Raw genomic sequence first — 16,202 nt, 5'->3', positions numbered from 1 at the left:
AGGTGGCGCAGTAGATAGAGCACTGGCCCTGGAGTCAGGAGTACCTGAGTTCAAACCTGGCCTCAGACACTTATTAATTACCTAGCTGTGTGGCCTTGGGCAAGCCACTTAACTCCATTTGCCTTACAAAAACCTTAAAAAAAAAGAAAACGAAGGGCAAGCATCATTATTACTATGACAATATGTTTAACATGACTGTATATGTATAACATGTCAGATCACTTACTGTCTTAGAGGGGGAAGGAAAAGAAGGGAGAAAAATTTGGAATTCATAATCTTACAAAAATGAATGTTGAAATCTAACCTTTATAGCTGGAAAAAATAAAATTTGATTAAGTACCAAAAAAGGGGGAAAAACTGCTCTTCTTTTCACTTCTGAAGCCATAGGGTTTTCACAAAATGAAACTGGGATTCACCAACTTTTTGTTGATATGGGTCCTCTGTAAGCCAAAGTTTGCATTTAACCTTATAGTCTGCTTGTCTTAGACATTTTGACTTTGGCTTATAGTCCCTCCATTGAAGTTGAGAAAATTCTTTTTTGTTCCTCTTCAGGGAGGGAACCTTCCATCTCCAGTGATACCCGGACAGATTCTTCGAATGACAGCTATCCCTGCAAACATGCCCACCATGAGTCTGTAGTCAGTCACTTCTCATCTGATTCTCAGGGGACAGTTATCTACAATATGGAGAATGATTCTTTGTCCCAGAGCAGTCGGGACACAGGTAGGAAGCTTGTGGGGGGGAGTAAAGGAAGAGACTCATCTGATTCAGTAGAATAGTCAATAGTGTCTCAGAGTCCCAGTACTAAGGGTGGAAGATTGAAACTGTCTAATAACTCTGCTTGAAATGGGAACAAGGAGGAGCTCAGGAACAGAGTATGAGTGGGAAAGTGTCATGGAAAATCCAGACAAGATGATTCCCCATTGCACAAACCTGAAGGTTGTTACTGTCTTTTTGAATCTGTCCTGTCCTTTTAATGCTGATAATCATGTATGTGCATACACATGGCTTTATTTGCATTTCTGCCTTGGTATTTCTGTATGAAGATGCCCTAAGGGGACCAGAAGATAAAAAAAACAAGGTTGCAAGATAGAGGAGAGGAGCAAAGTATCTGTGAATTTTTCCTATCTTCTATAGATAGAGCATATGAACAGGCCCCTTATTTTACATAGAGGACATAGTGGTCATCCAACATAACCTCCCTCATTTTGGCTCAGCGGCATTATTTTCCCCCTTTTCTGCTATCACAAAGAAATTATCCTCCTCCTCAGTAAGCCAGTCCATTAATTTCATTTTTCTGACTTTTCTAGGACCATACTGGAGAAATCATGTTCATTTCCTCATATATATCTTATCCCTCACCACTGGCTCCTCCCTATACACTTACAAACATAATCATGTTTCTCTTTTCCTAAAATTCCTTCCCTTAACCTTTTTGTCCCATTCAGCCACTTTCCACCCAAGTTCAGTTTCTTGAAATTGTTAGCTATACCTGATAGCTCTAATCCATTTTCTCTTCAGAGTTTAGTCTGTGACCTCATTTGTGGTTTTCTTAGCAAAGAAACCAGGGTGGTTTACAATTTATTCTCTAGTTAATTGTACAGTTGAGGAAACTGAGGCAAACAGGGTGAAGTGACTTGCCCAGTATCATGCAGCTGTTAAGAATTTGAGGTTAGATTTGAACTCAGGAACCTGAATCCCAAGCCCAGTACTCTCTCTACTGTGCCATCTTGCTGCCCTACTTTCCATTCAACTATTTGCTAAACAGCCTTCCATTTCTGTCATTTTACTTTTTCTAAAGTAACCAGTGACCAATTAATTCAATAGCTTTTGTTTTCACATCTCATTCTTAATCTCTCTTGTAATTGTCGATACTGTTGGTCACCCAGTTCTGTGATATAATCTCTCCTTTTGACTCTCTTATGGTTCTCCTCTTTCTTCATCTCTCCTTTGTGTTCTCTGTTTGCTCCTTGACCTCTGACTCCTTCCTGAGGATGTACTCAAAGGTCCTGCCTCTTCTTGGTCCTTTCTGCTTTATTCCTGCTGCCCATTGGAAATGTTCCTTTCTTCTGTGTCTTCATCTGCCACTTCTGTAAAAATGGCTCCAGAATCTTTATTTACATTCCTGAATTAGTTCTTTCCTTTACTTGAGATACACATTTGACAAAATCATTCAACTTGCTCCTCATGTTCCTAATATTAGGATGGGCAGTTAGGTGGCTCAGTGGATAGAGCACTGGTCTTGGAGTTAGGAGGATGAGAGTTCGAAACTTGTTTCAGACACTTGACTATCACTAGCTGGATCCTTGGGCAAGTCACTTTAACTTGATTGCTTCACCTCCAGGACCATCTCCAGTCATCCTGATTCATAACTAGCTATTGGACCCAGATGGCTCCAGAGGAGAAAGTGAAACTGGTGACTTAGCATAACTCCCTCTCACTCAAATCCAGTTCATGCACTTGTCATGGCATCATCTCCCCGATGTCATGGTCTTCTTTGCAAACAGAAGACAAACATCAACATTAGGATAACTTTCTTCTCTCTTTGGCCTCTCTTATCCTTTTAGAATATCACCAGGGCCTTTTACTGATTTTCAGCTTGCCTCAACAATTATAGTATCTTCTTGACATCACCCTACTTCTATTCCTTTCCCTAATTTGTCCTACCCATTTCTACAAGAATACTCTTTCTTCAATGATCTGGCCAATTCTCAATCCATTTCTTCCAACTTGATCCTTCCTCCTGTCTTCAAAGTAGGTACCTAGAATAGAGGAAGAAGAGAATCAGAGTAAGCAACAAGATGGAATTAAGGGCATTCTATATCGTTTCCTTATTTTATATTATTACATGAATCTTGTTGTTAAAGTAAACATAAACCCCCTCCCCCCCCAAAAAGAGAGAGAAACCTCAAGAGAAGTGAAGTGAGAGAAAAAAATAGTGTAGGAGGTAGCTAGGTGGTGCAGTGGATAGAACACCAGCCCTGGAGTCAGGAAGACCTGAGTTCAAATCCATCCCCAGACACTTAACAATTAACCTAGCTGTGTGACCTTGGGCAAGTCACTTAACCCCATTGCCTTAAATAAATAAAAAAAATTTAAATTAAAAGAAAAAGAAAAATAGTTTTCTTCAGTCTGTGTTCAGATTCTGTCTCTGGGATAGTTGCCTTCTTTTTCATAAGTCTACTAGAGAAGTTGCTTTGATAGTTTTTCCCAGTTTCTATTACTAACTGTATTTCCCTCCATTCTATTCCTTCTCACTCTCATTTATTCTATTTTCTCTCTCCTTTTACCCTGTCCCTGATCAGAAGTATGTTGTATTTGATTAACCTCTCCCATGATATTCCCTCTCTTCTACCACCTACTACCCCCCTCCCCTCCCCAACTCCCTTATCCCGTTCATTTCCTCTCATTTTTCTACAAGGTAAGATAGATTTCTATACTCTATTGTCTATGTTATTTCTTCATGAGCCATTTCTGATGAGAATGAAGGCTCACTCATTCCCTCTCACCTTCCCCCTTCCACTCCATTACAAAAGCTTTTTTTTTGACTCTTTTATGTGAAATATCTTAGCCCATTCTACCTCTCCTTTCTCTTCCTCCCAGTACTTTCCTTTATCCGCCATTGACTCCAACTTTATACTATATTATACCATTATATTCAATTTCCTCCTGTGCCTTTTATATGGTCCTTCTAACTGCTCTTATAGGAAATTTCATATGAGTTGTCAGTATATTCTTCCTGTACAGGAATACACACAGTTCAACATCATTAAGTTCCTCATAATTTGCCCTTCTCATCCACCCTCTTTATGTTTCATCTAAGTCCTGTACTTGGAGAGCAGACTTTCTGTTCAGCTCTCATCATTTCAATAGGAAAGTTTGAAAGTCCCCTGTTTAATTGAAAATCCATCTTTTCCCTAAAAGAGTATGTTCAGTTTTGCTGGGTCGTTGATTCTTGGATGTAGCTCTTTTGCTTTCTGGAATATCCTATTCCAAGCCCTATGAGCCCTTAATCTAGATGTTGCCAAATCCTGTGTAATAGTTGAATTGTTTCTTCCTGGCAGCTTGTAGTATTTTCTCTTTGACTTGGGAGTTTTGAAATTTGGCTATAATATTCCTGGGAGTTTTTCTTTTGGGATCTCTTTCAGGAGGGGATTGGTAGATTCCTTCATTTCTATTTTACCCTCTGCTTCTAGGATCTCAGGGCAATTTTGCTGCATTATTTCTTGAAAAATGAAGCCTAGGCTCTTTTCCTGGTCATAATTTTTGAATTATCTCTCCTGGATCTGTTTTCTAGGTCAGTTGTTTTTCCCAGTGAGATATTTCACATTTTCTTCTAATTTTTCTTTCTTTTGGTATTGTTTTATTGTTTCTTGATTTCTCACAAAGTCATCAGCTTTCTTTAGCTCCAGTCTACATTTGAAGGAGTTATTTTCTTCAGAGATCTTTTGTATCTCCTTTTTCAGCTTGTCAATTCAGCTTTTCCTCATTTGCCTTTTCAGTTACTTTTTCCATTTGGCCTAAACTGGTTTTTAACATGTTATTTCCTTCAGCATTTATCTGTATCTCCTTCACCAAGATGCTGACTTGGTTTTCATGATTTTCCTGCATCTCTCTCATTTTTCTTCCCAATTTTTCCTCTGTCTCCCTTGTTTTTCAAAGTCTTTTTTGAGCTTGTCCATAGCCAGAGCCCATTTCCTATTTCTCTTGGAAGTTTTGGATACAGAAGCTTCAACCTTGTCATCTTCTGAGTGTGTGTTTTGATCTTCCATGGGACCAAAGTAATTTTCTAAGATTAAGTTCTTTTTTCTGTTGCTAGCTCATTTCCTCAGCCAATGACTGATTTATGGCACTTCCAAAGCTTTGAGGGGGTTTTGGGACAACCCACAGGGACATTAATGCCTCCAAGGTCTTATGAGAGGCTCTGTCAACTCTTTTGCCTGTGCTCTGGTCTGTGGATGACCACATCCCCTCCCTCTTCCCTGGAGCTGTGAGGAGGGTCCCTGCTCTGCTATGATAGTATGATAGTATGAGGGCCAGACTGCGACCTGGAACTGAGGGTGGGCAAACAGCAACATCCTGCCCCAGAGAGAGCAGAGAGACCTCTGCAATCTCTCTCCCCACCTTTTTTACCATCTGTTGGCTGAGAGCTCTGGAAGTGCTGGGTGACTCTGCAGGCTCCTGCCACAGGTTCCCACTACAGGGCTGCTCTGAGACTGGTGCTGGTTGGGGTTCCATGTTCACTCTGGTGCAGCAGAGTTCTCTCACCACCCCTTCAAGCTATCATGGTCTCTGCCACAGACCCAGGTGCCTCCAGGGACCCAGGCGCCCTTAGAACTATTCCTGGAAGGCTGAAGAAGGTCTCTGGTAGTGCAGCTGTGCTGAGACTCTTTCCAACCCCTGGTCCCGGTGAAACAGACCTTTCCTGTGTATCTTCTATGTTGCTTAGACTGGGAAATTGTATCACTTGGTTTTTCTGTGGGTTCTGCCCCTCTAAATTTTGGCTAGTCATAATTTAGTAGATTTTGGAGTTTTTTGGGGAATGAGTTTCAGGGAGTTCCTGTCCTCGCTGCCATCTTGGCTCTGCCCCCTCTGTAGGTTTCTAATAAACAATTTGAACATAGGAATTTTCACAAGTTCCTATGTGTGAATATAGATTTTTGTACTGTATTTCCTACCAGGAAATTCATGAATGCTATCAGTATGATGACAGTAGCATTCTAGTTAGGTGGCACATTCCTTCCAAGCCTGTCTGTCAGCTAAATTCTCACTCATTGTTTGCCTCTGAATGCATCTGGTTGATTTGGTTTCCAGCTGATGATAGTAGAATGGATGCTCTCAGAGCCGCCAGGATGTATTTGATCCTGACGTCTGTGTCTTCAAACACTGATTATTACTGTCATATCAAGTCATATTTATATATCTTAATGCAGTGGGAACAATTCAGGACACAGAAACCTTATCCTTGCCTTTGAGAAATGTAGTAACTTATATTTTCAAATGGATGGCAGAAAAAAGATAGTAAGTTGCCTGAACTCTCCCTGCTTTCCCTTGAAACAATTTTAAATCACATCTCAAAACAAATTCTAGAGACACAGAATTCACAAAGGGATGGATCAAACAATTTTCTAACCCAAGATAACTTAGAAGAATTATAAGAAAGGTCTGCCTTCCTTTGGTAAAAGGGTAGTACAGTACAGCACAGGCTGTGTCCAGACAAGCCAGGGGGAGGACCCTGGCTCTGATTCTGATCATCATCCAAGATCTGGAAGCACAGTGGGGCAACCCCAATGTATCAGGCTAGTGATCAGGCCTAGCAGGCCTAAAGCCCTGGGCATAGTAGGCTAGACTAGGTCTGGAAACCCAAGAGAAACTGTGTTCCCAGAGTTTGACACAGACAGCCAGAGACCAAACTCCTGTTGCTCCTGCTTTCCTCTCCCCCATGAGAAACTTGGGACAATGTCTTTGGTTTCCCTGTAGCAGAGTTTAACTTTAAAATTCACAATAGACTGGAAAATAAGAGGAAGAAAAAAGCCCTGACCATAGAAAGCTATTATGGCAGTGAGGAAGATCAAAACACAAACTCAGAAAGCACAAACTGCCCACCTGCAGAAAACTTCAAAGAGAGAAATATGAATTGGTCTCAGGTCCAAAAAGTCTTCCTTGGAAGAACTTAAAAAGAATTTTAAAAATCAAATAAGAGACATAAAAGAGAAATTAGCAAAAGAAATGAGAATTATGTAAGAGAATCATGAAAGAAGTATCAATAGTTTGAAAAAAGAAAACAACTCCTTAAAAAGTAGAATTGGCCAAATGGAAAAGGAGGTACAATCACTAACTGAGAGAAATATTTCCTTAAAAATTAAAATTGGGTAAGTGCAAACTAATGATTTTATGAGGCTTCAAGAACCAATCAAAACAAATCAAAAGAATGAAAATAGAAGAAAATGTAAACTACCTGGATACTTTAAGTATGTTGGACTATCTAAAAGATATAATAACATTGAGTAACATTGAATCTTAAGTCTTTAGATTTAGAGTGTAAAAGTAAACTAGCAGATTTAGATGGTCCTTAATCCTAATGTGTCTTCCAGGAAAAGGAAAAGAAATGGAATAAGCATGTATCGGCCACCAACAGTTACCCAGGCACTGTGTTAAGTGCTTTATAATATAATTTCATTTGCTCTTACATAGATGATGCTGATGAACTAGAATGTTGAAATTGGATTCTGAAGGCACAGTACTTTTAAATGATGCCACTGAGGGTCTCAGAATTGGCAGTGATGGGAGTCAGGGTCCAATAAGTCTAGTTTTCAAGAGTACAATGGGCATAATTGCATGTTTCTGCTCTCTCTCTTCCATTCCTTCTTTTAGGACATTTAACTGACAGTGAATGTAACCAGAAACACATAGCCAAAAAGGGCTCGTTGACAGAGCGTAAGAGGAGCTCTGGTCGAACCCGGAGGAGAGGCGATGAACCACAGTCCTCTGGGTACCACAGTGAAGGTAAGTCATTGTTCTTGTTTCCTCATTGGTTTTCCTTGCATTTCTTTAACTGATAAAATCTGTACTTCTTGTTCATAGCACCCATGTAGGGATAGGGTTAAGGGAAGAGTTCTAATAATTTTTAGTAATGTAATACAAGGGTCTTGTTTATGCTGGTTTATTATCTGTGGACTCTAGGAGAAACACTGAAGGAGAAGCAAGCTCCCAGGAGTGCCCCCAAGCCACCCAGCAGCACCAGCAGACTGAAGGATTTTAAAGAAACAGTGAGCAATATCATTCATAGTAGACCATCCCTGACTTCCCAAATCAACCAAGCACTTCCCTCTGTGGGAAAAGGAGACCAGACTGAAAAGCGGCCTCCTCGGAGCCTGCCCTTGCACTGTCAGGACTGGGAAGTAGAGAGCACCAGCAGTGAGTCCAAATCCAGTTCATCAAGCAAGTACCGACCAACCTGGAGACCCAAACGTGAGTCTCTGAACATTGACAGCATCTTCAGTAAGGACAAAAGGAAGCACTGCGGCTATACCCAACTCAGTCCATTCTCTGAGGACCCAGGTAAGGGGTGAGTGGAGAGGAACTGGACAGGAGCCAAAAAGCTGACTTAGGGTAACCATCTGAATAGAAACCATAAAGTTTTTTAATGGATTAGCAAACCAGTGAAGAAACATTTTTTAAGTGCCTACTGAATGTGAGAGACTATGCTGTACACTGGTAGGGATATGAAGAAAAGCAAAAACAGCCTTGCCCTGAAGAAGTTCCTAGTGTAATGGAGGAGACAACATATCAAAAGTCATTCACAAACAAGAGGTAGATGGGGTAAATTAAAGAGGAAGCTCCAGCATTAAGGGAGATTGAGAAAACCTTCCTGTAGAAGTTGAGTTTGAGCTGGACTTGGAAGAAACCAACAAATGGAGATGAAGAGAGGGGAGATTCCAGGCAGAGGGGATAGCTAGTGGGGAGAATGGAGTGTCATGAGTAAAGGACAACCAGAAATTTGGGTGTTACTGAATCATAGGTTATGTTAGTAAAGAGTAAAGTGTGAAAAGGTTGGAAACATAAGAAGGGGGCCAGGTTATGAAGCCTTTAAAACTTTTAAAAGAGGATTTTCTATTTGATTCTGGAGGTAATAGGGAACCACTGTAGTTTATTGAATGAATAGGGAGATGACATGGTCTCAGGAAGATCAGATTGACAGCTGAAAGAAAGATGGACTGGAATGGGTGGAGACTTAAAATATGGAGACTACTTAACAGACTGTTGTAGTAGGCCAGATGTGAGGTAAGAGCCTACATCAGGGACAGGGAGAGAAGGAGTCATATACAAGAGATGTTACAAATGTGGATGAGATTGGAAGAGAGTGATGATTCAAGGATGGCACCTGTGTTGGCTGGGAAGCTGGGGGATGGCAGTAAAGTCCAGCAAAGGATATTATTACCCCTTGACATAGCTTCTTTTGGTTATGAGCATTATGAATGAGTAGTGCATGTGCCCACAGTAACCTGGGTAGCTGGTGGTGATACAGAAGAGCCCTTGGTTGGGTCTCTTTGTATTTCTGGGTAGTAGGTGCTCAGGAATATCTTTGGATATTAAGTAACACTAAATTCACCCTTTTTGTCCCACTTTTGTTCTTTGGTTTGGCTAGCTAAAGAGTTTACATCAAATGAACTAAAAAAACTACCTGCATGTGACCCCAAAGCCAATGGGCCAAGTCTAAGGCACAAGAACTGGGGCCCATCCCGACCTGGTCTTCACCTTATGGACCAGCATCCTCGATTAATCCAGAGGATGGAATCTGGCTATGAGAGCAGCGAAAGGAACAGTAACAGCCCTGTCAGTCTGGATGCAACTCTGTCAGAGAGCTCTGGCACCTACAGGTACCGTGCAAGGGGGCATTGACCATTTTAGGACAATGTGGAGAGGTCTTTGCTGTGGCTTTATAACCTAGAGTGGTGAGGAGGCGGGCTTCAGGATGGATCACAAATATGCCCATTTCTGTGGCAGCACCTCCCCCTGCTGGACAGAAAATTTAATGTCAGTGGCAAATCAGTCAGAAAATCTGGAGACTGTATGTCAAAGTCAAATTTGGAATTGCCCAATAAAGACTAATGAATGAAGGGGAGACTTTAAAGCCCATTTATTGTTTGGTTCATCTAACTCTGAATTTGGGGATCTCAGAGGCAGTGAGCTAGTGCTGGAGTCAGAAAGGCTAGAGTTCAGATCCTGTTGAGTGTCAGCCTCACAGCTGAAAATTGCTCATCTGTAAGAGACGTAATATAATACCAAATTATAAGGATAAGCTTATTGTTAAAGTGCTTTGCAAACCTTCAGTCAAGTTTGTCTCTTGTTATATAGGAAACATTCATCAGCCCAAGATTAAATTCCTGCTGGAGTCCAGGCTCTGTGCTTGATGCTACAAATATTAGTACCACGTGTACAACCACACTGTCCAATGTGGAGATGACAAGTACAGGCAGAGACACACAGCCTAAAGGGGACAGATAGGACATGTTTCTGCATATGTGCTTAGCACAAGCTGTTTTGGGAGGATGGTACTAACTGAGGGGTCAGGAAAGGTTTCATCTAGAAGGTGATGATTGAGCTGCATCTCAAAGGAAGCTAAGGGACTCTCAGAGGTGGAGGTAAAACGTCAGTTGATGGCAGGGTCAGCCATGAAGACCAAGTTTGGCAGGATTACATGGGGAATGGGATAGGGAAGAATAATAAGTAGGGAATGAGGAATTTATATTTTATCCTACAGCCAACAGGAAGTCACTGAAATAGGTGGAGTAAGGGAATATAAGATGGTAAAGAGAATGTGGGATGGGTTCCATAGATTTGGCAACTGATAAGATCATAGAGTAAGACAGAATATGGAGTGAGAATGAATAGCTGAAAACAATGCAGAAGTTATGAACCTGAGAGACTATGGTCATGCCAGTAACAAATAGGAAAGTTTGGGTTATATTGAATTTAAGATGTTTCTGGGATATAATTCCAACTGAAGTTCAGGTGGAGGCTGAGGAGGTGGGTCTATGTCTAGGGAGTCATTTTACTCAGAGATGACAATTTAACCCAAAGGAGTTGTTCAGGATAGAGATAATGCAGAGGGAAAAGAGAAGGTCTAGAACAGAACTTTGGTGAATACCCTTGGATGAAGGTCATGGGGGTGAACCATCTAAGAAGACTGAGAAGGAGCAGTCAGACAGGTAGGAGGAGAACCAGGAGGCACAGTACAAGAAAGGAGAGTGAGGTGGTTACCTTTGTAAAATGCAGCAGATAAAGGCAGAGGAGGAAAGACTTTCAGAGAAAGACTTTCATATTTGACAATTAAGAGATCCTAGGAAACTAGTACATGTTGAATTATGAGGTAGGGAGGTCACAGAGAAAAAATTGCTATAAGTTTCTCAGATAAAGTTCTCATTTCTATGATTTTTAAGAAACTGATGGAAATTTATAAGAATAAGAGCCATTTTTCAATTGATAAATGTCTATGGACATGAACAGGAAGGTTTTTTTCAGAGGGAAAAACTCTACTTTTTCAATAGCCATTTGAAAAAATTCTCTAAATCACTAATAATTAGAGAAATGAAAACTAGGGCAATTCTTTTTTTTTTTTTTAAGGTTTTTGCAAGGCACTGGGGTTAAGTGGCTTGCCTAAGGCTACTCAGCTAGGTCATTATTAAGTGTCTGAGGCTGGATTTGAACTCAGGTCCTCCTGACTCCAGGGCCAGTGCTCTATTCACTGCACCACCTAGTCGCCCTGAATGGCAAAGTTGAGAAAAAATAACATGATATGTGTTGAAGGGGCTTTAGGAAAAAAGCAGGAATATGATGGCCCTATTGGTAAAACTGCAAGCTAACCCAACTATTGTGAAAAGTGATTTGGAATCACATTCAAAAAGTCATTAAACTGTATGTGTGCCACTACCAGGCCAATATCAGAGAAAGATAAAAAGGATCCAAGTATGCAAAAACGTTTAGAGCAGCTCTTTTTGTTGCATAGAATGGCAGACTAAGGGAGTGCCCAATCAATTTATATTTTTGCTGAACAAATTATATAATATGAATATAATAGAATATTACAATGTTATAAGAAATGATGAAGAGGAATAGTTTCAAAAACACCTGAAGATTTGTATGAACTGATTTAGAATGAAACAAGCAAAACCAAGAAAAAAGTTATACGCTAACAACATTGCAGAGAGAGACAAATTTGAAAGACTTAAGAATTCTGATCAGTACAGGGATGAAACTTAATTCTGGAATTAAGACATTTAATAATTACCTAGCAGTGTGACCTTAGGCAAGCCACTTTACCCCATTGCCTTGCAAAAACCTTAAAAAAAAAAAAAAAGAAAAAGAGTTTCAACTTTGCCATTCAGATGAGATAGTATGACCTGAGTTCAAAATCTGATCTTCAGACACTTAATAACTACCTAGGTGTGCAACCTTGGGCAAATCACTTAACCCCATTGCTTTAAATAAAATTTTAAAAAACGAAAACTTAAAAAATCTCTTAGGATATTTGGAATATATCTTTCTGGATATAGCCTATATGGAAATCAGCTTTGTGTTACTGTTACTATGCATATTTAGTTTTGTTTTTCTTTTTTTCCCCTTCAGCATGTTGAGGGCGGGGAGATGGGGAGAGAAAAAACTGATTTTTGTTCATTGAGAGGGGAAAAGTTAATTTTTTTTATAAATCAATGAACTTTTTAGTTAGATTTTTTTTTAAAAGATAAAGATCATTGATAATTTTGGAGAAAGCTGAGGCAGTTTACTGTTGAGGTCAGAAGTCAAATTAAATTGCAAAAGATTGAGAAGTCAGTGAGGGGGGATAAAGTAGACAGCAAATAAAGATAGGGAGGAGAGAGGATGATAGCTTGAGTATATCTGAAGGCAGTTGAAAAGGAAAACCAGTTGATAGGAAGAGGTTAAAGCTTCAGGATGGGGGATGATTGAGAATGCAATCTACTAGAGAAGACAGGAGTGGATAGAATCAAGTGTACTTGTAGAGGGCTTGGCCTTTAGCAAGAAGGGTCACCTTTTTGTCATACACTCGGGAAAAGAAAGCAAGTGGGAAATGATGTCAAAGAGCTTTAAAATGAACAGAGAGAAGTTGGAGCTTACTTTGAATATTATTATAATTTTGTTTTCAGTATAATAGAAGGTCCTCAGCTGAGAACAAAGGGTGTGGAAGAAGTGCTGAAACACTGAAGGACTTGTACTGCATGGTGTAGATGAATTTTACTTCACCCAGAATGATGAAAGTCATTACTATTTGTAGTCATAGCATTTCAGAACTCATTTTACAGAGAAACCATCTGAGCCCAAGAGCTGATATTGGCACAACATTGCAAGGCAGCTGGGGTTAAAGTGGGGCCTCATACTGAGGTCTCATGGCTCCTTAGCCAGTGCTGTTTTCATTACACTGAGTACTTTTGATGAATAACATGCAAAGCAGAGGACTGGACCCAGGCACAGGCCAGCTCCCCTTGCCTTTGCTCAGAGGGCCACAGAAGTTGAGTTCTATTTGTAGTCAGATCTGTGTGAGTTGACCCTTGGGGGACCCCAGCTGAGTCACCACCCCTTTGTTACCCACTTCTCTGTCTCATGGATATCCTTCAGAGGATTGCCCTTTCTTTTCCCAAAGTTAGAATTTCCAGCAGTATGGTTATGAAGCAGTTGGATCCTCAAGATGTTTTGGATGTGATTTTACTTTCTTGCATTAAAACTTTCTGGTGTCAGAAGCTTCTTTCCCCTAGGTTTAAATTCCACTTGTGTGGCTTACTGCTGGTATCGTCTTGGATATGTCACTCATCCTCTCCAGGTCTCAATTTTCCTCATCTTTAAGACAAGGGGCTTGAACTAGATGACCTTTAAGACTCTTCCCAACTCTAAATCTCTGACCTCTCAACTGCTGTAAATTAAAGCTCATCTGGGCCTTAATAAATCAATCCTAAAAATTTACCTGAGAAATTAAGTGATTTGCCCAGGGTTACTCAATAAGTGTCAAAACTGAGATTTGACCCTAAGTCTATAGTATTGTATTCTGACCTTTATGTCATACTATCTGTTTCTATATTAGTAGCAAATAGATCATGAGAACTTTTTAACTCCCTTTCCTAGCTTCAACAAGCTTTCTACTATGGTGTGAGATCATTTCATCTTGTCCTCCCATTTAAGAGCTTAAAAACCAACGATTAGAGAGTAAAGGGACTGGCACAGTCATATGACTAGCTGGTAAATTTGTGAAACAAAATAGGGGGGAATATCTAAGGATGTATGGCAAGGGGTAAGGAGAAGATAGATAAAAGAGACATGGATGATGCCTGAATCTTCCCATTGTAGGTTCCATTTCATTAGAAATTTTTTATGTTGTTGGCTTCCATCTTCTTGGGAATAAATCCCAGGAGCTTGGTCCCTTGGACTTTCTAATGCTCACGTGGGGCCCTGTGTTTTCTTTTGAAGGGATGCAAATGTGAAAAGAGCACCTGGGTTGATCCCTGCCTGGCGACAGATCCCAAAGTCACACAGCAGCAGCAGCATCCTGGAAGGGGAATCGGGCTCTTCTAAAAGTGGTTGGACAAAGAAGCAACCCCTCTCCTGGAAGGACAAGAGCACAGGTTTGTTGGACTCAATTGCTTGGCTTCCTTCATCCTGGCATCTTGGAGGCTTGAGAACTAGGTGATAATTGGAAATTAACTTGTCATTAGAATACAAAGGTGGGAGCATCTTCTCTCCCTTCTCTTTATATGCATTTTTCTCTCTCAGTCTGTGGTCCAACTTGGTGAAACTCTGGGACAGCTTGAATATTATCATACATTGAGAAGCAAGTTTTAGCTTTGAGTCCTGAGTGGGCAATTGAAAGAAAATTTTAGTGCAGAGAGGATCCCTGAGGCAATGTTGGCTCTGTCCAGGAGAGCTCTTGTCTTATAGAAGTGTCAGGGAAACAAACTCCTCTGTTTCTGCAGTTCCTGCCAGTTTTAATGTCAGCACATAGAGAAGGTAGTTGGCAGCAATCCAGACCATGAAGGTGGCAGGACAACCTTGGGACTCACTGGACCCCTTAATGCTGTGCTTTTTACCCATCTTGGTGGTTCTCAGTGTTGTAACTTTCTCCTTATCAAAATGATTTCTCAGTAAAGTACTAGAAATTCATTCATACTAGGTAAGTAACCCATATTTGGGCAAAGTGTAACCTTTCTAAGGGGAATTTGAATTTAGCAGAGATAAAAACCAAAGAGATTTCTATAAGGTAGGATTCCAAACCTCAGCTCACAGGTGACCAAGAATTGTTAATGGTGGGTAAAAGGGGAAACTTGTCTTATTTGTCCTTCTGAGCTCATCCTGAACAGATTCCATTCAAGTTGAGTTCTAACCCTGGGGATTTAATAGAAAGGGAATCCTTTAAATTGTATGGTTAAGTGATAACATGGTAGGGGAATTCACATCTCTACTTGGTAGGGGTTAAAAATGAAAGCCTCAACTTGCTTGTAAGCCCCAGGCTCTAGCAAGGAAGATTTGCTGAGTACCTCCTGTCTTGTGTTAGAGGTAAGAGTGGGTAGTAGTAAACCCCAACAAGAGAAAGAACCTTCATACATAGCAAGGTACTTGAGGACTAAGAATAAAATGGTAGCTAAGGGGCCAAAGTAAAGTCTTGAGTGAAATTAGACTTTGTGCAAGCTCTGACTCCTTTCTAAACAGTAAGACTAGCTGGAATTTCCATAGTTTTTTTAGGGTTTGCAAAATCCTTTAAAGTGAGGTTCAGAGAGGATAATGAATAGTGCATTAGCACTTCATGAGTGATGGAGAAGCAGAATTCAGACCTAGGTTTTCTGATTCCAAGCTCAGGGCAATTTCTAATGCTGGGAGTCTCAAAAGATTTAGTGAACTTTAAAAGGGTTTTTTTTTTTTGTTTGTTTTTTTAGGTTTTTCAAGGCAAATGGGGTTAAGTGGCTGCCCAAGGCCACACAGCTAGGTAATTATTAAGTGTCTGAGGCCGGATTTGAACTTAGGTCCTCCTGACTCCAGGGCCAGTGCTCTATCCACTGCGCCACCTAGCCATCCCTTAAAGTTTTAATAATTTCAGAAACCTAAATGCTAAGTACTTAAAAAAATAAATAGAAAATTTAAATTATTTAAATTTCTTTTATACTTGTTTAGTTTTATGAATTTTTAATTTTTACAAGATTAGTTAACTTGTTATTCTGTATTTTGTGTGTGACAATTTCTGGATGACCCTTTAATCTGGTGGATCAGTCAAGAAGGTTCTCTTACTTGGCCATCTCAGTCACCTGATTTATTTACACTAGACTTTTTCTTGTAGGATCATATCAAAATGTGTGAATACTCCAAAACCACTTTCTTTGGACCATCTTAAAGCTAGGATTACAAATTCAGTCCTTTCAGTCACTGGTCAACAGCTGATAAAAGTTCATTGCAAAGTTTGAAAATCAAGGTAGCTATGTTGAATTTTAATAAGAAACACCAATAATTTTAAAATTTAAGTACCTCAAAAAAAACCTTAAGTACTTCCCTCCAAATTTAAATAACCCTTCAAGTGTTTTCTTTGTATGTGTTTAAATTTTGAAGTTTGAAGATTAAAACTGTGCTAATGGGAGCAGCTAGGGCGCAATGGATAGAGTACCTGCCCTGGAGTCAGGAGGACTTACTTGAGTTCAAATCCAGCCTCA

General features: G+C 40.1%; 1 protein-coding gene across 9 annotated transcripts in view; it reads left to right on the top strand.

Annotated features, from left to right (window-relative positions):
* The window catches only part of USP54 (ubiquitin specific peptidase 54), a 130,226-nt gene that overhangs the window by 94,234 nt on the left and 19,790 nt on the right, over positions 1-16,202 (top strand). For all 9 annotated transcript variants that reach the window (XR_012477792.1, XM_074232846.1, XM_074232840.1 and 6 more), the window contains 5 exons: positions 553-723; positions 7,375-7,506; positions 7,684-8,061; positions 9,149-9,380; positions 13,978-14,132. Coding sequence is in view for 8 of the 9 variants with exons in the window: in XM_074232846.1 (XP_074088947.1) it covers positions 553-723; positions 7,375-7,506; positions 7,684-8,061; positions 9,149-9,380; positions 13,978-14,132 (1,068 nt within the window). In the remaining variant the exon portion in view is untranslated. The remainder of the gene's footprint in view (positions 1-552; positions 724-7,374; positions 7,507-7,683; positions 8,062-9,148; positions 9,381-13,977; positions 14,133-16,202) is intronic.

This window comes from Macrotis lagotis, chromosome 4 (genome assembly GCF_037893015.1).
Source record: "Macrotis lagotis isolate mMagLag1 chromosome 4, bilby.v1.9.chrom.fasta, whole genome shotgun sequence".
Lineage (NCBI taxonomy): Eukaryota > Metazoa > Chordata > Mammalia > Peramelemorphia > Peramelidae > Macrotis > Macrotis lagotis.
The sequence above is the reverse complement of the archived record's forward strand: the minus strand, read 5'-3'. Positions and strand labels throughout refer to the sequence as shown.